The sequence below is a fragment of the Microcaecilia unicolor genome, chromosome 5 (assembly GCF_901765095.1).
Source record: "Microcaecilia unicolor chromosome 5, aMicUni1.1, whole genome shotgun sequence".
Lineage (NCBI taxonomy): Eukaryota > Metazoa > Chordata > Amphibia > Gymnophiona > Siphonopidae > Microcaecilia > Microcaecilia unicolor.
This window is the reverse complement of record NC_044035.1, coordinates 348,662,607-348,688,432: the sequence shown is the minus strand read 5'-3', so window position 1 is coordinate 348,688,432 and position 25,826 is coordinate 348,662,607. Positions and strand designations below refer to the sequence as shown.

The 25,826-nt window shown below is 47.1% G+C and overlaps 1 protein-coding gene across 3 annotated transcripts; it reads right to left on the bottom strand.

Moving 5' to 3' along the window:
* Positions 1-3,210: 3,210 nt before the first annotated feature.
* On the bottom strand, positions 3,211-25,270 carry MTHFSD (methenyltetrahydrofolate synthetase domain containing). Of its 3 annotated transcripts, none has more exons than XM_030204541.1 (8): positions 24,876-25,270; positions 24,280-24,383; positions 22,620-22,733; positions 16,115-16,228; positions 14,084-14,174; positions 10,055-10,167; positions 8,172-8,297; positions 3,211-4,267 (listed from the first exon to the last, which is right to left on the bottom strand). In XM_030204541.1, the coding sequence occupies exons 1-8, from the start codon at positions 24,901-24,903 to the stop codon at positions 3,776-3,778; spliced, it is 1,182 nt and encodes a 393-aa protein (XP_030060401.1). In that variant the 5' UTR covers positions 24,904-25,270; the 3' UTR covers positions 3,211-3,775. The 3 variants fall into 3 exon arrangements, with proteins under 3 accessions (XP_030060401.1, XP_030060400.1, XP_030060402.1); XM_030204540.1 differs by lacking the exon at positions 22,620-22,733 and adding an exon at positions 22,473-22,586; XM_030204542.1 differs by lacking the exon at positions 22,620-22,733.
* Positions 25,271-25,826: the final 556 nt, after the last annotated feature.

Below are 25,826 nucleotides of genomic sequence, written 5' to 3'. Positions count from 1 at the left end.
GACGTGTGACGATACTCGCGAAATGCATATATTTAGTGCGTTGAGCGAATCGGACCGCTAAGCTAAAAATTAGCAACAGGTACCGAGTGTCTGAAGTCTTTTCCTCAGTTTAAGAGAAATACGGAGAGATATGCTTGCTTATAGTGTACTTTAAGATTTCATTTATAACATACTAATTTGGTTTATTATAATAAAGGTCAGCTATATTGTTATTATTCAGGATAATACTCATCCCGTGGCAGTCAGCAGTCTTTAAACTGAATTAATCTCAGGCCATGTCTGGGCTCCAGCACTGAACATCCAGGTTAGCATGGTCGCTCAGAAGTGAACTGGGAACCAGGTGATATTTAGATCGGTGGCCGGTCAGTTCTGAAAATAAAGTTGAGACAGTCTTTTTGCTGTCCTAACTTCAACCGGTTAGCAGACTGAACAACACTGATGAATAGTTAAGTGCTGGCTCTACCCACGGACCACCCCGGCAATAACCAAAGAATGCTGCACTGGTAGGAGCTGGTATTTAGTGGCATTGCCACAGAAAGTGCCACTGAATATTGGCAGAGAGCCTGCTCAGTCTGCTTTAAGTGGACAACAGCCTCTCCTGCCTGCTTAAACCACACTGAATACTGACCTCATTATTATTAGTTACCAAAGCTGGACTCCTTCTGCAGCCAGTCAGGTTTTCAGGATATCCACAATGAATATTCATGAGATAAATTCGTATGCACTACATCCACTGTATACCAATCTATTTCATGCATACCATTGTGGGTATTCTGAAAGCCAGATTTTTGACTCCATGTAAATAAATGAAGCATTAAAGCAAACCTCTTACTATATTTAAAGAAAGAGCTTGCGCAATTCGATTTCTTATTCAAAAAATTTATTTACTCCTTAAACTGAATGATAAAAACATCCGAGTTAATTCAATAATCCTGGATACAGGGAAGACAACTTTCAAAGTCATTACCGCAAGTAAAACTACCTCTGTTCTACCTCTGAAATTCGGCTATTTGAATACCGTCGACTCCGTGTTAGAAAAAGTCTGTGCTTTATTCCAGAATGCATGCATTTTGACCTGCACTGGGCAGAAGGATTCCTCGGAGGCAGGGCAGTGATCGAAGAAGCAATGTACATACCTTTGCAGTTTCAAAAAACATGCACGTCATTTTGGCCAGGAAAGATATTGCACATGTAGGAAAAGGAGACATAAGTCTCTGTGGGCGGTTTTTCCTTTTACAATCTTCAAAGTGGACGTACACACATAATTTCCATTCTGAGAACTGGTGCAAAGTCCGTTGCTATTAGTGCCTGCAGCCTCTCCATATGGACCAACTGCTGGTTAAAATAATGAGGCAAAGGGTGGGATTTTCCCCATTCTCAGGATTAGATTTAATAACGTGTATTACCATTATAGTGTGCGCTAATTCCCTTAATATGCATCATTAGTAACCAGCTCCCACTGTGACCTTGAGAAGTCATTTAACCCTCCACTGCCTCAGGTACAAACTTACGTGGAGGGGCATAATTGAACGAAAACGTCTATCTCCATGGGCGTTTATCTCCGAGAACGGGTCCGTGAAGGGGCGGACCGAACCGTATTTTCAAAAAAAATAGACGTCCATGTTTTATTCGACAATTTGTGAGCTGGGCGTTTTTGTTTTTCAGTGATAATGGAAAATGAAAGCGCTCAGCTCAAAAACGAATAAATCCAAGGCATTTGTTCGTGGGAGGGGCCAGGATTCGTAGTGCACTGGTCCCCCTCACATGCCAGGACACCAACCGGGCACCCTAGGGGGCACTTTTACAAAAACAAAAAAAAAGGTAAAAGAGCTCCCAGGTGCATAGCACCCTTCCCTTGTGTGTTGAGCCCCCCAAATCCCCCTCAAAACCCACTGCCCACAAGTCTACACCATTACTATAGCCCTAAGGGGTGAAGGGGGGCACCTACATGTGGGTACAGTGGGTTTGGGGGGCGGTTTGGAGGGCTCCCATTTACCAGCACAAGTGTAACAGGTGGGGGGGGATGGGCCTGGGTCCACCTGCCTGAAGTCCACTGCACCCCCTAATAACTGCTCCAGGGACCTGCATACTGCTGCCAGGGAGGTGGGTATGACATTTGAGGGTGAAAATAAAAAGTTGTGAAACATCATGTTTTGTGGTGGGAGGGGGTTAGTGACCACTGGGGGAGTCAGGGGAGGTCATCCCCGATTCCCTCTGGTGGTAATCTGGTCATTTAGGGCACTTTTTGGGGCCTTATTCGTGAAAAAAACAGTGTCCAGGAAAAGTGCCCTAAATTCTAGCTACAAACGCATACTTTTTGTCCATTATTGGCGAAAGGCACCCATCTCTCCTCGGCCGATAACCACGCCCCAGTTCCACCTTCGCCACGCCTCCGTCAACTTTGTACGCTTCCGCGATGGAGTGCAGTTGAAAACGTCCAAAATCGGCTTTCCATTATACCGATTTATTCGTTTTTGTGAGATAAACGTCTATCTCCCGATTTGGGTCGAAATCTAGGCGTTTTTCTCTTTCAATTATAAGGTGGACAGTGAGCCCTCCAGGGACAGGGAATACTTGCAGTACCTGAATGTAATTCACTCTGAATAAGCCATGAGCCAAATCAAAATATATAAATAAATACAACAGGGCTTTCACCTTTCAGTAAATCCAACCCAATATTAGCACTAAGGGGGGTCCTTTTTCCAAAAGGTGGTATAAGATGGCCCACAGTGGCGTCGGTGCACGGGATTGCCATGCGCCAAAGGCACTTTACTGCAATGAGCAAAAGGTAATTCTCTTTAAAGGGCCAGTAACTGGCCATGCGCTGACGAAACACTTTGGCGTGCACTCATTTGCTTGGGGAGCCCTCACTGCTTCCTATTTCGGAGGTGTTGAGGGCTCCGGTGCTAACTCGGCACTGTCCAATTACTGCTGGGCATGGCCACGGCGCTAGAAAATAAAAAAAACATTTCCTAGTCCTGGAAACAGCACACGCCAGAAACCGAAACTACTGCTCGGCTCCTGAACAAGCCCAGTGGTAGGGTCGATTTCCAGCACGTAAACCCGGCGGGTAGCCCTACCGCCGAATAGTAAAAGGGCCCTTAAGGCAGCTACCCTCTTCTCCTCCCTCCCTCCTTCCCAGGCAGAATAATATATTCACATGTACTCCACACACTACGAAAAACAAACTCAAACCATTTTTGCGTATTTTTGAAAAAAAAAAATCAAAATTCTATTTTATTTTTTACTCTTGTGCCAAAGATTAATTGCAGAAGTGGTTCCAATTCACAGTATTACTCAGAGAAACCGTGGACTGATTTTCAGTATCCGTGAAATGGGGAAATAATTCACAGCAGCATGCTTTTTCACCACCTGTGGACTTTTCAAAGCTGTACTCTCTTAACAAGGGAACTTTCCTGTGACATATTCAAATTCCTGAAAGTGTTCCATCGTGAGCAGGGCCGCAAGCGATAAAGGTCCCGGTAAGATCTGGGCAGCTCTTATTCTGGATTCCAGAACTGACCAGACGGTATTTGCATCACCCACCACATACTGGATCTATTAAACTTTAATCAAATTTACCCCTGCTCAGCCCCAAACAATAAGAATTAAAAAGGGACCAAGGTGAATCTGCTCCATATTGCGTATTTCTTCTGTTCTGAAACCGGAAACGCTGCACATGAAAGTTCACGAACGTAGCTCCTAGTGAGCCCATGCAGAAGAATCTCCACGGTCTGCACATATGCACGGTATCGAAATCGTTCTCCCGTCCAACTCAGTCCTGTTTCTGTGAAAGAGGATTTCCACTCATCCTGCTTCTCCGACTCGTGGACAGCTCGACAAGCAAAGTATTGCCAGAGATATTTAGGCCTTGTAAGGAAGACACCACCCTCTGGGCAGCGCTTGCATCTTTGTAATCAAGGAAAGCCCTGTGCTGTGCCCCCTGCCAACTGAGCCGTACAGGTGAGGCATTGCTCTCCCTCAGCATGTTCTTAAATTCACCCGCTCTCATGCTTTGAGGAATATTACCTACATACACTGTAGTAACAGCTTCTGTGTTACTCTGCAAGTCCCTTTGTCCAACACGGGCAGACCTAGATTGGGAGTTTGGTAGCCTGGGTTCTGCTCCAGCAGCTCCCATCAAGGCTGTTTTTTCCTTGTCCTCCGAGGTCCGTTCGTCCTTGAGACGCACATCTTTCCCTGCCTGCCTCTCCCTATCCTGAAGACTCTTTAGGATGGGGATTCTTTGCATCAGCTCCCAGGTGACCTGAAATTAAAAAACAAACAAACAAACAATAACCAAAACATAGTTGAAACATAGGAAAATGCATTATAGATATTTCTAATGTGATGCAGGAGCAAACCTCACTCGTGGAGGTACCATGAGCCTACTGCTAGAGGTCATGGCAGCCATTTTTAACTGGAGTCACGAGGGGCACAAGCGAGTAGGGTTCGCTCCTGCCCCTACCACCACGAGACCATCAAGTCTGGGGAGGGGGGCTGCTATGACTTGGGGGGAGGGCTGGGCAGAGAATCGGCCTTTGCTGGTGAGGGGCAGAAGGGTGGGGTCAGCCTTTGATTGGAGGGGGGCAGAATTGCAACTGTGCTAAGGGGGGGGGGGGGGTGGGGGTGCGGAGGGACAGCGAAGCAGCTTTAGGCCACAACCCAATAGTCATGCAAGTTCTGACCAAACTTAGGACTGCTATTTGGTTGCTTAGCTATGTGGGTTGCAGAACTGAGCATTGCCAGTACCTGCATAACTATCAGCCTGCTTCCTGACTCCGCCTCTGGAAGGCCCCTCTCTGGCCCGCTTGAAAAATGCCTGGTCAGAGCCTATATTCAGCAGCTCTGCCTGGTTAAGTGCAGGTGAATATCGGCACCTCGCCTGCAGACCACGATACAAGTGGGCAGGAGCCTCTCCTGCCTGCTTAAATCTCATCGAATGCTGACTGGTGTATTTATTTTTAATTATTAAAAAAAAAAACAAACAACAACAACTTTATAAACCCTCTCTTCTTGGCCAAAGCCATTCAAGATGCCTTTACAATTTGCAACAATATAGTCATCGTAAATTCCATAGTGATAAAACAACAAATATCGTCAGAAACAGAACAAAGCCTTCGTGGGAAGAAGAGGGCCCCCTCGGCTGGCGGGGATTGGGGTCCCCTACCAGCAAAGGTAGGCGACGGCGGGGGAGGGTTGGCGGCGGGAGGGGGGGTCAAGAGGGTCGTCGGCAGGGGTCATCAAAGTTGGCGGCGGCAGGGGGTCGGCAATAGGGGGGGGGTCGATAATGGCTGGGGGGGGTCGGCGGCAGCAGGGGGGAGGTGAGCTAAAATGTGCTCTGGACCCCCCTCCCGTCGAAGACTGGCTACGCCCCTGTTGTGTAGCTGAGTTTATTCAGGCTTCTAGAAATTGAGAGCGTAAAATCCATAGCGTACAGTTGTGAGGAGTGTGGACCTGGGCGGGTCAGGACATGCCCAACATTTACGCACACATCTTATAGAATACTGTCAGTTATGCGCCTGACAGAAGTTAGGTGCGAGCATTTACATTGGATACTGAGCTAGGAAAAGTGCTCTACCTGGACTTCACCGGATTCCTCTCGAGCAATAGTAGCACGTTCGTGTACAAACTGTAACTCTCAAAATGTGGTATATGTGATCGTATGCCCGTGTCAGAAAATGTATGTGGGACGTTCAAGTCGCCCAATTAAAATTCGTCTGACTGAACATAAATCCCGCATAAAAAATAAAGTGTTATCAGCCCCTATGGTACAACATTGGCTGGACAAGAACCATACTGTAGAGGACATACAATGGCGTATTTTGGACCACATACAGATGGGTTGGGAGGGTGGGAACATTGAATCTTTATTAAACTATAAGGAACAAAGGTGGATTTTCTATTTACACGCGTTGCAACCTCACGGATTGAATTCAGAAATAGATTGGTGGTCGTTGATCTGATTGGAATACGTAGATGTTGACGGTCCAATCAGAATGAGAAATGTTTAATCAGCTGTGACCTATTTAAATTGAAGTGGTGGCTCAGAACGCCGCAGCCATTTTTCTTTTCTTTTTCATGGTGATACAAAGGGTTACACCTTGAATTGGTAGGATCTCATTGCTTATGGATTGATAGGTTTTAAGTATTAAATAAGAAGAGGAATAGATTTTTAATATATGTAATTTCTTTTCAGCATACCTCTTCCCTGAAGAAGTATATCGAAACCTGGCCATGTCGGCAGAGGTTTGCTTTGGGAGAAAAATGCTGTTGAACTGCAACCATAAAGCTAAGTTTTAAAAACATTAAAATTTTGATACATACTTATATAAATATAAATATAAATAAGGAATTAAATAATAGAAAAAATATCTTTATACGGGTGGATCAATGAGGATGTATGTGACGCCGATATACGGAAACAGTTGTTCCGAATGGCGGGAAGGTTTAAATCTGAAGATCCCCGTTTTGAAAGAAAAAGTTATGTTGATTTGAAGTACTGGGACACTATCATATAAATATTTCAAGTTGGAAGTGTTTGGGAAGACTGTGATATACATTGCACTTAAAGTTAGGCATGCAACTGTGGACTTACACTGAGTGGAATGGGTAGACGTGAATCGCTTGTTTACTCTTTCCAAAAATACTAGGTCTAGGGGGAACGCAATGAAGCTACAAAGTAGTACATATTTCTTCACTCAATGTGTAATAAAATTCTGCAAATCGTTGCTAGACAATGTGGTAAAAGCAGTTAGTTTAGCAGGGTTTAAAAAAGGTTTGGATAATTTCCTAAAAGAAAAGTCCATAAGCCATTATTAAGATGAACTTGGGAAAATCCGCTACTTATTTCTAGGATAAGCAGCATAAAATCTGTTTTACTGTTCTGGGAACTTGCCAGGTACTTGTGACCTGGATTGGCCACTGCTGGAAACAGGACACTGGGCTTTATGGACCTTCGATCTGTCCCAGTAATAGCAACGCTTATGTTCTTATTCTGTAATAGCAATTGCACACACTTAACGCGCAGCATTCTGGTGCCTGACTTTGGGAGGTGGTGGAGATGAAAATGGTAACGGGATTCAAACATACATGGGATAAATACAAAGGAATCCTGTTCAGAAGGAATGGATCCACAGAAGCTTAGCGGAGATTGGGTGGCGACACTGGTAATTGGGAAGCAAAACTAGTGCTGGGCAGATTTCTACGGTCTGTGCCCTGAACATGGAAAGAACAAATCAAGGACAGGTATACGTATAAAGTATTACATACAATAAGTTTTACCTTGTTGGGCAGACTGGATGGACCATACAGGTCTTTATCTGCCATCATCTACTACGTTACTATATGTTAGTCCAGGTAGTATATTTAGCCCTAATAAACTATATACCAAATGTTCACTGGCACTGAAAATCTGAGGACTACGCTGAATACTGACCCCAGGAAGTTTGAGGACACTGACCCCGAAATCACTCCTAATGGGAGTGGAGGAGAGGCCAAGTGGTTAGAGCACTGGTCTTGCAATCTAGAGGTGGCCAGTTCAAATCCCACTACTGCTCTCCTTGTGATCTTAACCCTCCGTAGCCTCAGGTACAAACTTAGATTGTGAGCCCTCCTGGGACAGAGAAATATCCAGAGTACTTGAATGTAACTCACCTTGAGCTACTACTGAAAAAGGTGGGAGCAAAATCTTAATAAATAAATATATGGAATGTTGCTACTATTGAAGATTCTACATGGAATGTTGCCACGTTTTGAGATTCTGGAATGTTGCTACTATTTGAGATTCTAGAGGGAATGTTGCCAGTGGAGGAGTGGCCTAGTGGTTAGAGCACCAGTCTTGACATCCAGAAGTGACCAGTTCAAATCCCACTGCTGCTCCTTGTGATCTTGGGCAAGTCACTTAACCCTCCACTGCCTCAGGTACAAACTTAGATTGTGAACCCTCCTGGGACAGAGAAATATCCAGAGTACTTGAATGTAACTCACCTTGAGCTACTACTGAAAAAGGTGTGAGCAAAATCTAAATAAATAAATATAGTAAAGCTACTGTCACTCCTGACCAGATTCATCTTATCTATCACACTACACTGTAAACTCAATTCAAATGCAATCAGGTGTCTAAGATGAGCAGAAATGTATGGCTCAGCAGTTACTCCACAAAAGCATACCTTGGACCAGATTATTGCCTGAGGCTTTGCCCGCTTGCAGTCTGTTTTAATAATTCTGGTTGGAGTTAGTATATAATCCACTGTTAGATCATGGTCAGCGACCAACTCTTCTGGTATATCAACAACCTAAAACAGATTGGAGCAAAAAGTCCCTCAGTGACTTCTCATGACTGCACGGTCACTTCACAGCGCCTATCACCAGAAATGTGAAATTATTTAGCAAATCTGGGCACTGGAAGGCAGAGAAATATTTCCCATGAACTTTTACTTTGCTTTTTTTTTTATCTATTTCCTGTTGTTCAGTTTGCTTTTCCCTCACTACTTCTGACTTTTTAACCCCCTCCCTCTAGCTTTGTTTTCCTCATCTTTTCTCTCTTTAGGTGCTCTCCCCATTTAAGTCTCCCCACAGCCTAGGTTCTTCTCTTTCCTTCTCCCTCCTTTTAGCTGCTCTCTCTCATCCCTTTCTTTCGGCTCTCCTGAAAGCTGCTCTCATCTTCCAGCTTCTCTTCTCCCTCTAGCTGCTTTCCCTTACAGCCTCTCCCTTCCTTCAGCTTTTTCCCTCCTCCCCAGCTCCTTCCCTCTTTGGCTTCTCTCCCCATTCAAACTCCCTCCTCTATTTGCTTTCTGCCCTCCCAGATCCTTCCCTCCAGCCACTCTCCACCTTGAGGCTGACCAAATTTCAGTTCAGGCACCGAAACCGGCAGGAAATCCGGGTTTGGTTTTTGTCCGAAAATACCAGTGTATTTTGTGCTGAAATTGAAACTCTTCCCCCTCCCCCCTCCCCCCAACAATCACTCCCAGTCCTCCCGCATCCCACCTGACAACACATAGGGGGGCCTATTTTAGGAAGCCCTGGTGGTCTAGTGGCCTCTTCGGGGGCAGGAATTAACCCCACTCATTCTTGCCCAATGACTCTGCACAGTCAAAATGGCTGCCGAGACTGCCGTGGGAGGTCCCAGCAGCTATTTTGATATTGGAACAGGCACAGGCAGGAGTAAGTCTCCTGTTCATACAGTTCAAGCTTCTCCTTCTTACCTACAAATGCACTCAGTCCGCAGCCCCTCATTACCTCTCTACCCTCATTTCCCCTTACGTTCCCGCCCGTAACCTCCGCTCACAGGACAAATCCATCCTCTCAGTACCCTTCTCCATCACCGCCAACTCCAGGCTCTGCTCATTCTGCCTCGCCTCACCCTATGCTTGGAATAAACTTCCTGAGCCCTTACGCCAAGCCCCCTCCCTACCCATCTTCAAATCCTTGCTCAAAGCCCACCTCTTCAATGTTGCTTTCGGCACCTAACCTTTATACCTTTCAGGAAATCTAGACTGCCCCTATTTGACTGACTGTAAGCTCCTTTGAGCAGGGACTGTCCTTCTATGTTAAATTGTACAGCGCTGCGTAACCCTAGTAGCGCTTTAGAAATGTCAAGTAGTAGTAGTAGTGTTCATGCCGGTTCCAATCCCAAATGGGAGCTAGGACCCCCAGTGGCAGTCTCACGAGACTGCTGCTGGAAGTCCCGGAAGCCATTTTGAATGGAACCGGCCATGCACGAGAGTGGGGAAGTTTCGGAGCCCACTGCCCACCAACGACAAGGCAGGCCCCAAAAGGGGTCGCCACGGGGGGGTTATTATTTTCAATTTTGGTTTCTGCTGATACTGAGTAGTCAAATTCGGTCGCAGGTTCCTTTTTGCCAGAAAGCGAAGAGTCTGGTTTCGGATGGACTCTACCCCCCCCCAACCTCCTCTCCCTTCACTCTTCCTGAACTGATTACTTGCGTGTAGTGATACCATTTATTCTCTCCAACTGAATTATTCAAAGATAGCATTACGCATGAGCTTTTCAGACCTTTTCTTCAGATGCGACCTGAGGGGGACTTGCCTACCTGGCAGTCGTGGACAATGGTTACCACCGTGGTGTTCTCCCCGACTGCTCCCATCGTTGCCATCATTGCATATTCCATGTCGGCGAAACCTTCGCCTTTGCCAATCCTCCAACCTGCAAATTTTAAACACAGGCACGAACGTGCTGAGAACAGCATTCTTCCACTAATGAACCATCTTCCAGTGAGGCTAAAGAAACAGTATTCTGCTCTGCATTAGGTTCTGGTGGACATGATGTACTCTTGGTAGCTCGGGAAACAGAGAAGTCCCGGACTTTCTCTTGTTTCATCCTTTCAACTTAGGGTAAAGATTCAAAGTCCAATAAACTAAAGTGTGTGAGTGATGTGCCAAAACCAATAATGAACAGAGACGGTGCTACAGTACCTGTATTCCTACTGCTAAACCTGATACTCAGCCTTAACTTAGGAACAAGCAGAAAAAAGAACAACTCTTCGGCAAAACTTGAACTGCACATGAGAAGCCTCTTAACTCGTTTACAGAAAGCCACAGGGTAGGACAAATCCTTCACGGTTTAGCATGCTCTCAAAGCCACAAATTTTGTCCTTGTACAGACTGAAAAATACTGGACAAAACAGCCTTTCTTGGAGATCAGAGCCAAGTGAATACTTGAACTAGCTTAAGGCTTGAAAAGTATCTATTGACAGATTTTACAAATGATTTATTGCTAGGCTGCTGTGAAATTGAATTCTATGCTTCTTTTTGGGTTGGGAGAATGAGCACTGTATACAAGAAAGGATATGAAAAGTGATATAAAGCCTTCTCAACTACTCTGGCTGAGCACAGAAAGAACTATTCACATTTCAGCCATAGAAAATGGTGGCTGTGCAGCCGAGGGAGCAGCGTGCGATGGCTGTGCTGACGAGGGAAGCTGTGGGCACTGGTGACACTGATAAGGCATCAGAAGGCGCTGGTTCTGATGACGATGAGGCAGATGTAGGTGTTAGCCGTGCTGTCACAGGAGAAGTGCTGATGCCTTGCTGACTGAGCCACTGAGATCAAGCAATGTAATCTGTTTCATGTCAGCCCAGATACTTCTTTTAAAAATATGCCGGGTGATATTCAGGCCACGGTGGTCAGCAGTTTTAATGCCACTGACAGCTGTGGGCTGAATCCGACCCACACATTCAATTACAGGTCACATCCAGGCACCGGCATCGAATATAAAGGTTCTCAGCGAACCCAGAAATTATGCGGGGACCGACAACAATTCAGAACTGGTACCCACATGCCTAACCGGCAAAGACAGGACTGCTTTTTGTGTGGTCCTATCCGACTGATTAGATATGTGGGAACTGGCACTGAATCTGGCCAGTGCCTGCAAATTTTCTGCTTCCACCCTGACTCCACCCATTGACCGCACTGGAATTAAGCAGACAGTGCCACAGCAGCCAACAGGAGATATTCAGTGGTTCCTGGACAGTTAAATAGTTCTTTTCTCCATCTATACTTCTTCCCTTGGTACTCTGATCTCATCCCATGGTTTTCAGTATCATCTTTACGCTGATGACTCCCAGATCTACCTCTCCACACCAGAAATCTCAGCCGAAATCCAGGCCAAAGTATCAGCCTGCCTGTCTGACATTGCTGCCTGGATGTCTCAGCGCCATCTGAAACTAAACATGACCAAGACTGAGCTTCTCATCTTTCCCCCTAAACCAACCTCTCCTCTTCCCACATTCTCTATTTCTGTGGATAACACTCTCATCCTCCCTGTCTCACCAGCTCGTAACCTTGGGGTCATCTTTGACTCCTCCCTCTCCTTCTCTGCACATATTCAGCAGACTGCTAAAACCTGTCGTTTCTTTCTCTATAATATCACCAAAATTCGCCCTTTCCCTTCTGAGAACACTACCAGAACCCTCATCCACGCTCTTATCACCTCTCGCTTAGACTATTGCAACTTGCTTCTCACAGGTCTCCCACTTAGCCATCTCTCTCCTCTTCAATCTGTTCAAAATTCTGCTGTACGACTAATATTCCGCCAGTGTTGTTATGCTCATATTAGCCCTCTCCTCAAGTCACTTCACTGGCTTCCTATCCGTTTCCGCATACAGTTCAAACTCCTCTTATTGACCTATAAGTGCATTCACTCTGCAGCTCCTCAGTACCTCTCCACTCTCATCTCTCCCTACATTCCTCCCCGGGAACTCCGTTCACTGGGTAAATCTCTCTTAGCTGCACCCTTCTCCTCCACCGTTAACTCCAGACTCCGTTCCTTTTATCTTGCTGCACCATATGCCTGGAATAGACTTCCTGAGCCGGTACGTCAAGCTCCATCTCTGGCCATCTTCAAATCTAAGCTAAAAGCCCACCTTTTTGATGCTGCTTTTAACTCCTAATCAGAACCCTTATTTTATCATCCTCACTTTAATATTCCCTTATCTCTTGTTTGTCCTGTTTGTCTGTCCTAATTAGATTGTAAGCTCTGTCGAGCAGGGACTGTCACTTCATGTTCAAGTGTATAGCGCTGCATATGTCTAGCAGCGCTATAGAAATGATAATTAGTAGTAGTAGAATATTTGGGGGGGGGGGGGGGGGTTGGGGCTGATATACAGTGGGACTTATCCAGGTAGCAGTGGCATCTGGCCGGGTAAGTCTCACTCACTGAGTCCATACCCAGATTTTCAGTGGCATTACCCAGATAATGCCGCTAAAATTCCAGACAGACCGCTATGGGGGAAATGCTATAAACAGCACTCAAAATTCGGCACCGGAAAAAACGGTTATTGAACTATATTATACAAGGGGCGTTCAGGGATCAGCGCCCTATACAGAACGGCATGTAGCGCCAGGAACTGAACTCAACTTTGGGCAAGAGGAGTTATGCAAGTTGGGTGCAGATCTCTCAGATTCTACAGCACTGTGCACATTCTAAGGGAACGTCACTGACCCACCCAAGTCCACGCCCCCTTTTCAGATCCACGTGGAAACATTTTACACGCTATCCTATAAAATGGGCATGTGTGTTTTCACGTGGATCTGTCATTTCTGCCCCATTTTGGTATCTTCCATCCGTTAGAACGCGTCTCTGCGCCAGTAACAACTAATGTTCTGCACCGTATGTAGAATTTCCCCATACCTGGGTAGTGCGGTAACGGTCCATGGATGGAATCTGAGCGGACTTTCCTCTTTCTTGATTAGTGCTGATTTTCAGTCCACTAACCAGGTGACTTTCTGGATAAAGTTAGGGAAGCCAGAAGTTTCTAACATTTTCTCTGGCTACTTATCCAGGTACTAGTCTGAACATCACTGGTAACTGGATAAGTGCCAGTGGCCAAGACATACACAGATATTCAGCAGTGGCCTGTATCCAAATATCCAGGTATACAATAATTGCAACAGCTGGCATTTAAATCAAATGCTGAGTGCCAATGGGATTCTTCCTTTCAATCAGGTCCCAACATCCAGCAATCTGGATGGAAAGTCGTGAGAAATGAAACATTTGCTGTCCTCTTATCTTATGATCTGGCTCAGTTTGCCTTATCCAGGGCCGCTGAGAGACTGGGCCAGACCTGGGGCAAGGCTGCCCCCCCCCCCCCTGAGGCCACCTGCCCACCCCCGGTCCCGTCGACATGCCCCCTCCGTCCGCCACCAGGCCGGGACCCCTAAATTCAAATCACAGCGCCTCACCTCCGTGTGGAAGCGCAGCAGTGGCAGATCGCCTCCCTTCGGGCCTTCCCTCCCTGTGTCCCGCCCTCGCGGAAGATACATCAGACGAAGGCCCGAAGGGAGGCGATCTGCCGCTGCTGCGCTTTCACACGGAGGTGAGGCGCTGTGATTTGAATGTAGGGGGCCCGGCCCGGTGGCGAATGGTCGACGGAGCCGAGGGCAGACGAGTGAGACCAGGGACTGGGACGCCAGGCCCCCCCTAGAGGCCCGGGGAATTCTGTCCCCCCCCCCCCCCCCCCCCCCCCCCCTCAGCGGCCCTGGCCTTATCTTCCTCCCATAAGGCCCTTAAAACCTAAAGTGACAGATCTTCACCCCCCCCCCCCCCCCACATCTCATCCTACCTTTATGAGAAACAGCGACTGACCCCACAACAACCAGGTCCACGTGGACTTTGGCATCCAGGCCGATGGGTACGCTGTATTCCTTTACACCCTGGTTCCAGAAACAAGGTTTCAGATGGATAAGTATGACATTTTGGATGAGAAATAAAAACATGGCATGTGCATAAACAGATAAAAGTCATTTACTTTGCTTTAGTGACTTAACGTGGATTGAACAGTAAAAGAGGTTGGTTCTCCTGTAAATGTCTCTCTGCTTAGCTACTGACAGAAACACTCATTTTCTAGCCAGTCAGACAGTTGCAGTACTTGGGAAAGCACACTAAAAGAGCCCTATTCAAAAAAGACTTTTTGACACTAACAGAGGACTTTAGGGAGATCCCGTACTGATCAGAACCTTAAATACAGGAAATCAAACACATATTTATATTCTGAAGTTCCTTCCATTTAAAAAAAAATAAAAATAAAAATTGAATTGCCACATGTGGAGTTACATAAACCTGTATTACTTTCATGCAAATGTCACCCTAAACTATGCTTGGAAAGTAAGAGTTTGGTGCCTCCAGCAACGCGAATGGAGGAGGTCAAGCCAGGATACCTGTGGTAACTTTCTGCCTTCATAGCAGAGTGAATGGAGCCTTTGTTTCCTGTTGGCAAATACACAAAACCCTTCTGGGGTTTCCTTTCTTCAGTCCTTCCCATGCAACTTTCACTCCAACTCGAGTGCCTCACTGCCAGCTTTAGAAGTAATATATGTTTGGTCCAACTCGCGTCATCAGGAATCAACTCTCGGCACACGGTGTTGGTGAGCATAAAGCTCCATGTCCTGGCCTCGAGCTGAGCCAGCCCTGGTCTTACCCTACTGCATGCAGAGAGATGTATTGCTGATTCCTCTATTAAATTCCTTAAGAAAAGCAGTAGCATCACCTTCCTCTGTATATCAAGGTAAAATCAGGACCATATCTAGTTGTCTCTCCGGACATGGAGGTATACTAGGCTTGTCTAACCTACGGCCTGCCATGTGCTTTTACTTACATAAGTACATAAGTAATGCCACACTGGGAAAAGACCAAGGGTCCATCGAGCCCAGCGTCCTGTCCACGACAGCGGCCAATCCAGGCCAAAGGCACCTGGCGAGCTTCCCAAACGTACAAACATTCTATACATGTTATTCCTGGAATTGTGGATTTTTCCCAAGTCCATTTAGAAGCCCAATGGGATTCCTGCTTCTCCTGCCACGACTTAGCTATCTGCAAGTTTGAGCTGTGTAGCGCTGTAAATTTGGGTTGGTGTTGTGGTTTTTAACCATATGCCACAATTTCTTCAGAAATGGGTCTTAGGCTCTCTGGGGGTAATTTTATAAACATTGTTTGCATGTAACATATTGACTTGTGTACAGAAAAGGGTACATGTGGTGCAAAATGGCATGTACTTGTACAGTGGGGACATGAGAGAGACTGAGTGAAGGCTGGAGGGGGTACATGAGAGAGAGAGAGATTGGGTGAAGGCTGGAGGGTGGACATGAGAGAGAGAGACTGGTTGACAGCTGGAGGGGGTACATGAGAGAGAGAGACTGGTTGACAGCTGGAGGGGTTACATGAGAGAGAGATTGGGTGGAGGGTGGACATGAAAGACAGAGACTGGTTGACGGCTGGAGGGGGTACATGAGAGAGAGAGAGACTGGGTGGAGGGTGGACATGAAAGACAGAGACTGGTTGACAGATGGAGGGGGTACATGAGAGAGAGAGGGAGAGATTGGGTGAAGGCTGGAGGGTGGACATGAGAGACAGAGACTGGTTGACGGCTGGAGGGGGTACATGAGAGAGAGACAGAGAGAGAGAGATTGGGTGAAGGCTGGACATGAGAGAGAGAGAGACTGGTTGACGGCTGTAGGGGGTACATGAGAGAGAGAGACAAATTGGGTGAAGGCTGGAGGGTGGACATGAGAGAGAAAGACTGGTTGATAGCTGCAGGGGTACATGAGAGCAGTCCTTTACAGTCTCAATTTATTACATCAGAAGGTAATGTACTTACTTGAGAGGTGGCACATACTCTCAGAATATCTTTACTTGCTCCTAGCGGTGGGATAATTTTATTAAATAAACCAGACCTTAGACGTGGTGTTGGAACCAGTAGCATTTTTCTTGCCTGTGATTGGAGAAAACATCAGTCATTGGAGATCAGAAGTAGGACAGTGAACAAAACGAGCACACAATTAAAACTACACCACAGGCAAGGGAATGAGGTGGACCCACTGGGGCCTCAGCCTGACCAACTTTTGGCCAACTACAGAGGTTCTGGGTAGGTGACGCCCAACCAAAAAGATGTTCTGATACCCCGTACTATTAAATATCCTTGTTGATAAACCACAAATACGAATTACTATACATATTTATACCAGACATGATAAAAATACAGATGTCTTACCTGCTAACTGTTGTTGCTTGAGTCCTGCCAGACTAGGCCAGACCAGTAGGAATCTAGCCTTGCTCTAGCAGCAAACTCCTCCACCACTTGTTATCTATTCCAGTACAGAAGGCAGCCTGTCAGCACTCCTTCAGCAAGTTGCCTCCAAATCTCAGCTCTGGGACCTCTTATTGTCTACTGTCAAAAGTTTACACTCATATATTCATATTTTCCCTTTGGGTCCAATATTCAAAAGATTTTTGCTCTTAACTTTGAGAGTTATGCTCCTAAATCGGCCTCTTTTAAATTTTAATTACGGCCAAGTGCCTAAATTTACAATCATAATTTCATTAGACTTCTAAATTTAGACGCGTAACAAGGGTGGATTTTGGGTGGGAAAAATGTTATGAGCTTAGTACAATTTTCAGCATTAAACCCATAAATTAATCTCATAAAACTAGGCAAAATAAATAGTCCCCCCCCCCCCCCCCTCGATATTCAGCCGGCGGAGGTCAGCATTTTTTTAAACACTTGCAATTGCCGGCTAGAGTAGTCTCCAATATTCAGTACAGGGTCATAGTCTCCCACCTCCTCCCCCCAGCCTGAAAGTGCTCCTGGCCCTCCCAGGTCCAAGGAGTGCCAATTGAGAAAGTTCACCTCCACATTCAAGGACCCAATGATGTGAGCTGCTGATTCTCTCTGTCCAACCTATGAGGGAGGCTGCCTCCACTGCCATCGGACGGCCACCACGCTGCTCAAATAAGATGATGCATGAATGAGTCTGTTGTTGAGATATGGGTGAACTTTGATTTCCTGGTGCCAAAGGAAGACTGCCACCACCATCATAACCTTGGTAAACATTCCTGGTGCCATGTTGAGACCAAAGGGCAAAGCCCTGAATTGGAAGTAATAGCCCAGCACTGCAAAACATAGAAACCTCTGATGGAGCGGCAATATGGGTATATACAAGCACTCCTCTTTGAGGTCAAGGACGGTGAGAAATTATCCCGCTTGAACCAAGGCTATGACTGCTCTTAGTGTTTCCATGAGAAAGTGGGGCCCTCGGAGGCAGCGGTTTAGATCTTTGAGATCTAAGACCGGACGCAAGGTGCCTTCCTTCTTTCGGATAATGAAGTAGATGGAGTATCTACCTCATCCCTGTTTGGCTTGGGGAACTGGAACAATGGCCTCGAGCACCAGCAAGGAATCTACACTAGCCTGAACCTCGACTGCCTTGGTTCCCTTTCGACACAAACTTCAAGAAAAGAGGAGTGACCGGATGGGAGAATTCCAACCTTCTGTAAGAATATCCAGAACCCACTGGTCTGATGTTATTTTGGCCCATACCTCCCGAAATTCCTGAAGATGTCCTCCCACCAGAGGAAGAGAAGAGTGGACAAGCCTCCCATCATTGCAAAGCTCGGGAGGCATTGGGTGCTCTAGTTGACTGAGAGGAGGACTTCCTGCCCATATAAAGGAAGGTTGTCATGCCTGAAAGTGGGACTTCTGATCATATTGCTGACAACCAGGCCTATACTGTCTGCTGTCTCAAAATCGAGTTCAAGAGCCCCCTAAAGACGGACGACCAGAGGGTTTCGGCTTATCCTCTGGCAATCACTGTGGCTTAGTTTCCCCAGTTCCTTCACCAAGTTACTGAGATCTTCTCCAAATAGCCACTTGCCCCAAAATGGCAGTTTAACTAGATATGACTATGATGCTGTATCCGCTGCCTAATGCCGCAACTGTGACATCTAAAGACATACTGTGGGTTGTAACACATAACATCATAAACAGTATCCACCAAATTGGCCAACCCCGCTTCCAACTGGGCGTTATGATGCCCAGTTGCAGACTGTTGATGCCACTTCAGGCATGATCTAGCCACGAACGAGCTGCACACTGTCACTTGAAGGCCCATAGAGGCCACTTCAAAGGCTTGTTTCAGTTAGGCAATGCTCCCTTCCAACGGCAAAGTGGTATTCTTAGTCATCAATGTAACAAGGGAGTCCACCCTGGGAAGCTTCTCTTTCTCCTCCAAAACTAACAGGTAGAGGAGCCATGGGTGTTCCCACTCTCAGCCCTGTGTCCGGTTAGACCCATTCTGCTGTAATCAGGTCTTGAATGTCTGGATGGATTGGGAAGGCCTCAGAAGGACCTCTATGCCCCCTCATAATTGACAAAGATAGAACTCCTGATGCTGAAGCAGAAGGCTCCTCAATGGAAAGCACTGTCAATGCCTCAAAAATAAGAGCCCTGAGCTCCTCTTTATGAAACAGCCTGAGTACTTTTGGGTCATCCCCTTCCTCGGGAGGGAGCTCTCCCTCCTCTAATGGTTCCTTCAAAGATGGTTACTCTGAATAGACCGAGGCCACATCAGACAAGGAGGGAGAAGCAGAGACAGACCTCCAGGAATGAACAGATGAGGCTAAACGAGATCTCTTAGGAGCTGGAGGGGCAGCGGTGTAAGAAACTGAAGCATCATGCAACAACTGACTGTCCCTACTTCAGTGAATAGGTTTGGTGTAAGAGTAATTTAAACTCTGGAGAAAACAAAAGTCCCAATGTAAATGAATGCTCTGCCAGGCCCAGAGGTTGTAAAATGATGGTTGTGCTCCGCGTGTGATCAGACAGAAGTTGTTCCTCACTGCCAGTCAGCCCCGACAAAATGGTGCCTGTTCCCATGCTCTCCTGCATCAAATTGTGCAACCGGCCCTGCCAGAGAGCCCAAAGTCCCTGACATAACATAGTAGATGACGGCAGAAAAAGACCTCCACGGTCCATCCAGTCTGCCCAACAAGATAACTCATATTTGCTGCTTTTTGTGTATACCCTACCTTGATTTGTACCTGTCCTTTTCAGGGCACAGACCGTAGAAGTCTGCCCAACACTAGCCCCGCCTCCCAACCACCAGCCCCGCCTCCCACCACCAGCTCTGGCACAGACCGTATAAGTCTGCCCAGCACTATCCCCGCCTCCCAACCACCAGCCCCGCCTCCCACCACCGGCTCTGGCACAGACCGTATAAGTCTGCCCAGCACTATCCCCGCCTCCCAACCACCAGCCCCGCCTCCCACCACCGGCTCTGGCACAGACCGTATAAGTCTGCCCAGCACTATCCCCGCCTCCCAACCACCAGTTCCGCTTCCCAACCACCGGCTCTGGCACAGACCGTGTAAGTCTGCCCAGCACTATCCCCGCCTCCCAACCACCAGTTCCGCCTTCCAACCACCGGCTCTGGCACAGACCATGTAAGTCTGCCCAGCACTATCCCCACCTCCCAACCACGCCTCCCACCACCGGCTCTGGCACAGACCGTATAAGTCTGCCCAGCACTATCCCCGCCTCCCAACCACCAGCCCCGCCTCCCGATCTTGACTAAGCTCCTAAGGATCCGAGCTAAATCCAAAGACATGCCGCCGCCGACCGTTTCCTTCATGTCCCGTGGGATTCCCAGCTTGCACAAACTGCAACGCCCTGACGCCAGATTGTGGGTTCCACAGCGAGAAAACCACTTAACTGCTTCTGCAGGAGTCACCATTCACCCCGACTGGCACAAGCGCAGCACAACACAATCTCAAGTGGCGAGTCAGGATCCCTTTCGCTGCACCAAGTCGAACTTGCAGCCCTCCAAGCAGCTCTAAGTCAAACTTTAACTGGACTTACAACTTCTAGCTGCTCCCCCCAAGCTCATAGTTTCTACAAGCCCTATTCCACATGAGAAGGAATCAGGACTCATACTCTGTCCCATGCTCTCCAGTAAACCTCTTTCCTTTATTTATTTATTTTTTTTGTAAGGTTGTGCTGGAAAAGGAGAGCTCCACAGAGGAGAGATGAAGGGAGGGAAGAAGTAAGTTCACAGGGCACCAGTGATAGGGATCAGAAGACCTCCAACTATGACTCTACAGACTCAAGCCACCCACAAAGCTCAACTTGGGACCAGTTGATCAACTGGACCAGGAGCAAATCACTCAGAACCAGAGACTGAAAAGTGTGCCCATCCATCTGCTGGAGACAGAAAATACTGAGGAGCTGGACTGGATGCCAGGAGAGATATGTCTCAGTTCAGTTTTTAGTTCTCTATCTCCACTTGCTGGTTGATGGACACAACTATCCCCACAGGTTCTGGAAAATTGGGAAGCTAAGTAATGGAAGACAGAATTACTGTAAACCACAGAAGGTACTCTAGGGTTTTCCACAAGCCCCTGGAGGAAGAAAGAGAGAAACAACAGCCAAGGCCTGTACTATTAATCAGAAATGTGGAGAGCTGGGCAGGATGTGATGCCCCTCTCCACAGTGACTTTCCAGTCACACCACCTTAAAGGAAGATGAGGAGGGGGAACACTCTGGGGGCTCCGGCCCATAGCAATTCCTCCATGTACTGCCTTCTACTGCAATTTCCTTGTTTGCCTGGCTTTTACTTTTTTTTTTTTTAATAAATTTCACTGCCAAGCTCCTCCAGCCAAGAAATCCCCATAGAGGAAATTTTTGACTGGCCCCCAAGGGTGGCCTCTAGGGGGTGAGAGGAGTTCAATGCCAAGGTAGTGCAAGAAAAAGCCCACAGAGGTATTTGAGCTCTGCTCAACAACAAAACCCAAATCTACCAGGGCTTTTAATTCTCTTTCTTTATATGAAGAGGCATATATAGTGGATAGAGCACAAATGTTCACTTCCTTCCTCTTCCGGAGGGAGGGTAGATTCCCATTGGTCTTGACTGGTCTGGCAAGGAGAAGAGGAATAGAGAACATAGGCCTCTTTGCTTTTGTCACTTTTGTTTTGTTACATTTGTACCCCGCGCTTTCCCACTCATGGCAGGCTCAATGTGGCTTACATATACAGGTACTTATTTGTACCTGGGCCAATGGAGGGTTAAGTGACTTGCCCAGAGTCACAAGGAGCTGCCTGTGCCTGAAGTGGGAATTGAACTCAGTTCCTCAGGACCAAAGTCCACCACCCTAGCCACTAGGCCACTCCTCCTCCACTGTTGCTACTATTTGAGATTCTACATGGAATGTTGCTATTCCACTAGCAACATTCCATGTAGAAGTCGGCCCTTGCACATCACCAATGTGGCCGCGCAGGCTTCTGCGAGTCTGACATCCTGCACAGAAACAGAAGCCTGCGCAGCCTTCTACATGGAATGTTGCTAGTGGAATAGCAACATTCCATGTAGAATCTCCAATAGTATCTATTTTATTTTTGTTACAGTTGTACCCTGCGCTTTCCCACTCATGGCAGGCTCAATGCGGCTTACATGGGGCAATGGAGGGTTAAGTGACTTGCCCAGAGTCACAAGGAGCTGCCTGTGCCTGAAGTGGGAATCGAACTCAGTTCCTCAGTTCCCCAGGACCAGAGTCCACCGCCCTAACCACTAGGCCACTCCTCCACACTTCTGTTCTAGTGCACTGTTGGGCTTTGCAGTTGAAACATTTGCATAGGGTGCTCTGGAGTACATAACAACAGTCATACCGGGTCAGACTAATGTTCCATCTAGCCCAATATCCTGCTTCCAACAGTGACCAATCCAGGTCACAAGTACCTGGCAGAAACCCAATTATTAGCAACATTCCATGTAGAACCCCAAAGAATAGCAAGATTCTGGAATCCTAAAAAGTAACAAGATTCTGGAATCCTAAAGATTAACAAGATTCCATGCAGAATCTCAATCAGTAGCAACATTCCATGTAGAACCCCAAAGAACAGCAAGATTCTGGAATCCTAAAGAGTAACAAGATTCCATGCAGAACCTCAAAGAGTAGCAACTTTCCATGCTACCAATCCCATGGCAAGCAGTGGCTTCCCCCGTGTCCATCTCAATAACAGACTATGAGCTTTTCCTCCAGGAACTTGTTCAAACTCTTTTTAAACCCAGATACGCCAACCACCGTTACCACATCCTCCAGCAGCAAGTTCCAGAGCTTAACTATTCTTTGTGAAAAAATTCTCAGATGCTCTCTGTTCGCTATTATGCACATCACACAGAAGTTACCTGTAAAGTTGCAAGTCGAACTCCTTCAAGTGGCTTGTCAGGGTCCACCTTCACCTCGCTCGTTCTGTTGAATGCATCAAGTTCTTTTATAGAATGACAAGCCTGGTAAGAAGCCTGGATTAAGAGAACAGCAGACTGTAGACTTACTTCTAGTATAAGAAAGCGAGCGTTCTTCTGGGGCGCGTCTGGGTTTACTTTAATGGTCTTGGCGTTTCTGAACTCCTGCAAGCTTGGTAGCTGTCCTGCAGCCTGAGCAGCTCCCTGTTATTGCAAGATAGCAGCATGTTATCACAGCTCCAGAGTGTGTTCAAGTTACAGGAGAGCTGGCCTATCTTTCTCTTATTTTCTCCTTTGCATGTTTGAAAACTCTCCTTTAACTGTTATGTGTGTTTTGCTATAGTGCTTCTCTTTCAAACACTTTACAGACCAACTTATTGCACTATAGTCCAGGTTAAAAAGATAAATAGTAGCAAATCACCTGGACCAGAAGGTATATACCCCAGAGAGCTGAAAGAAATAAAAAATGAAATTGCAAATCTACAATTAGCAATCTGTAACCTATCATTAAAAGTTACCTATGGCACCTGAAGAGTGGAGGGTGGCCAACATAATGCCAATTTTTAAAATGGGTTCCAGGGATGATCCAAAAAACTATGGACTGATGAACCCGTCAGTGCCAGGCAAAACATTTAAAAGGGGTATCTGGATTAGTCTGGTGCAACAAAATTGACAGAGACAGTTGGCACCTTATAGATTAATCTCACTAATCAAAAAAGCGTTTGCTGAGATTCAGTTCAGTGAACCCGCGTTATCATAATACTGAAAATTTTAAATAAATGAAACCTTAAATACTCCAGGGATAGGCACTCAGGCCTACCTCAGCAAGCAAGTTTAATCCCTAAATGAAGTCCAATCCTATCATAGGTTTCCGTGTCTCCATCATGAAAAAAAAGGAGCCACAAAAAACTCCTGGTGGGAGAAAAAGTGGCTGCTCCAAAAAAATGATATATGACACTCAAAGGCAAACAACAAAATATAATGCAGAGTTCACACAAACTGGATAAAAATGCATAAAGTGTTCAAAAACACAAAACAAAACACCTAGAAAATCAATTAAAAAGTCAAAATTATCAACATATCCAATGACTTTCACCAGCATCAACACAGGTAAATCGGAAGTAATGGCGAAGCCACAGGTGGGCCTGGGTGGGCCGGGGCCCACCCACTTAGGGCTCAGGCCCACCCAACAGTAGCACACGTTTAGTGGTAGCTGGTGGGATCCCAAGCTCGGCCAGCTGAAGACTTCCTGCAGATGGTAACGAAAACGCTACTCTCCATGATACCAGCACCTGCGCATGCTCAGTTTTCAGCGCATGCCTGCTAAGGTGGAAAGAAGCGTTTTCCCACCAGCTGAGATATTTTTTGGGTAGTGGTTGGGGGGAGGGGGTGCAGAACAATTGGTGCCCACCCACTTCTTACCTAGGCCCACCCAAAATCTGATGTCTGGTCGCAAGAAAAAATGGACCAAGTAAAGTCGCCCAAGTGTTCGTCAGAGACGCCCTTCTTTTTTCCATTATCGGTCGAGGACGCCCATGTGTTAGGCACACCCCAGTCCCGCCTTCGCTATGTTTCCGACACGCCCCCGTGAACTTTGGTCGTCCCCGTGATGGAAAGCAGTTGAGGACGCCCAAAGTCAGCTTTCGATTATGCCGATTTGGGCGACCCTTGGAGAAGGACGCCCATCTCCCGATTTGTGTCGAAAGATGGGCGCCCTTCTCTTTCGAAAATAAGCCTGATAGTGATATACCTTAAAGTTAGGTATGCGATGATGCACTGGCCTTGGGAAGTCTGCCAAGTTGTGGTCTTCAATGTAGTCCCACACTTTCTGACGGATGTCCCATTTGGAGACCCCTGAAATGATAATACAGAAAATGAAGCTTTTTGATTTATTTAAAAAAAAAAACCCTTTACTACAAATCCTTTCTTCTAACTATGGTTTATTTACAATTTGATATACCGCTGTTACAAATCGCTTGGTCACAGTTGTTACTACTAATAATAAAATCAATAAAACATAAAAACTGGAAAGGAACTCCAATAATACAGAGCAATCACACCTAGAGAAGTGGGGGTCTGAGGAGCCTGAGGATGTAGGTCAAAAGAGATTTAAAAAAAAAAAAAAGTCAAGTTGTAGAACTGGTGGCCCAAAAGCTGACACAGCTTCAAACAAACGTACTGCTTTATTTTCCAGTGTCCCTCTGCTCAATTTTCCCCAAAAGCAATTCATTTCAAACGGGGAGGGGGGGGGGGGGGGGGGTAAGGCTTCTCCCTCCTAAGAGCCCTCTGTCAGCTGCAATTATTTTTTGCAAGGAAGCAGACCTCCCAGTTTAGATTTGGAATTACCAGCACTCAGTTTGATTGCAGGCTCCATGGCAGTCTAGCCCCAAGAAGTTGGAGGACAAGGAAGTGAGGGGAGGGAGGAGAGAGAAGGAGGGGTTATTACTGCAGAAAGGAGGACGGGAGGGGAGGGCTGTGTAGATCACTGCAAAGAGGGGCAGGGACAGGACTATGTGACACTACAGTGCTGGAAGAAAGATGGAGAAATAGCTACAAGGAGAGGGGGGATGTTGTGTCTGTCACTGCAGTGTGGGGAGGGCAAGGCGAAGTGCCACATGGACTGGGGAGAGTGGGATTGTGCATGGGAGCTGATATCTGTCACTGCAGAGAGAGGGAGTGTGGCAGTGGATCACTGCAGTTCTGGTGAGGGAAGCTGTATGGGCCACTGCAGGGAGAGGAAGTGGGGCAGTGTCCCTGCACTTTGGGGGGGGGGGAGCTGTATGGGTCACTGCAGTTCTGAGGGGGGGGGGGGCTGTATGGGTCACTGCAGGGAGAGGAAGTGGGACAGTGTCCCTGCACTTTGGGGTGGGGGGGTTGGGGAGCTGTATGGGTCACTGCAGTTCTGAGGGGGGGCTGTATGGGTCACTGCAGGGAGAGGAAGTGGGGCAGTGTCCCTGCACTTTGGGGTGGGGGGGTTGGGGAGCTGTATGGGTCACTGCAGTTCTGAGGGGGGGCTGTATGGGTCACTGCAGGGAGAGGAAGTGGGGCAGTGTCCCTGCACTTTGGGGTGGGGAGCTGTATGGGTCACTGCAGTTCTGAGGGGGGGCTGTATGGGTCACTGCAGGGAGAGGAAGTGGGACAGTGTCCCTGCACTTTGGGGTGGGGGGGTTGGGGAGCTGTATGGGTCACTGCAGTTCTGAGGGGGGGCTGTATGGGTCACTGCAGGGAGAGGAAGTGGGGCAGTGTCCCTGCACTTTGGGGTGGGGGGGGTTGGGGAGCTGTATGGGTCACTGCAGT

Bases quoted from the DNA above. Each gene is read 5' to 3' on its own strand.
- MTHFSD (XM_030204541.1), bottom strand. From the start codon at position 24,903: ATGGAGCCTGCAATCAAACTGAGTGCTG. The intron at 22,734-24,279 runs GTATATCACTAT...TTGCAATAACAG, and splicing joins ATCGCATACCTAACTTTAAG to GGAGCTGCTCAGGCTGCAGG. The intron at 10,168-14,083 runs GTAGGATGAGAT...TAAAATTTGCAG, and splicing joins AGTCGCTGTTTCTCATAAAG to GTTGGAGGATTGGCAAAGGC.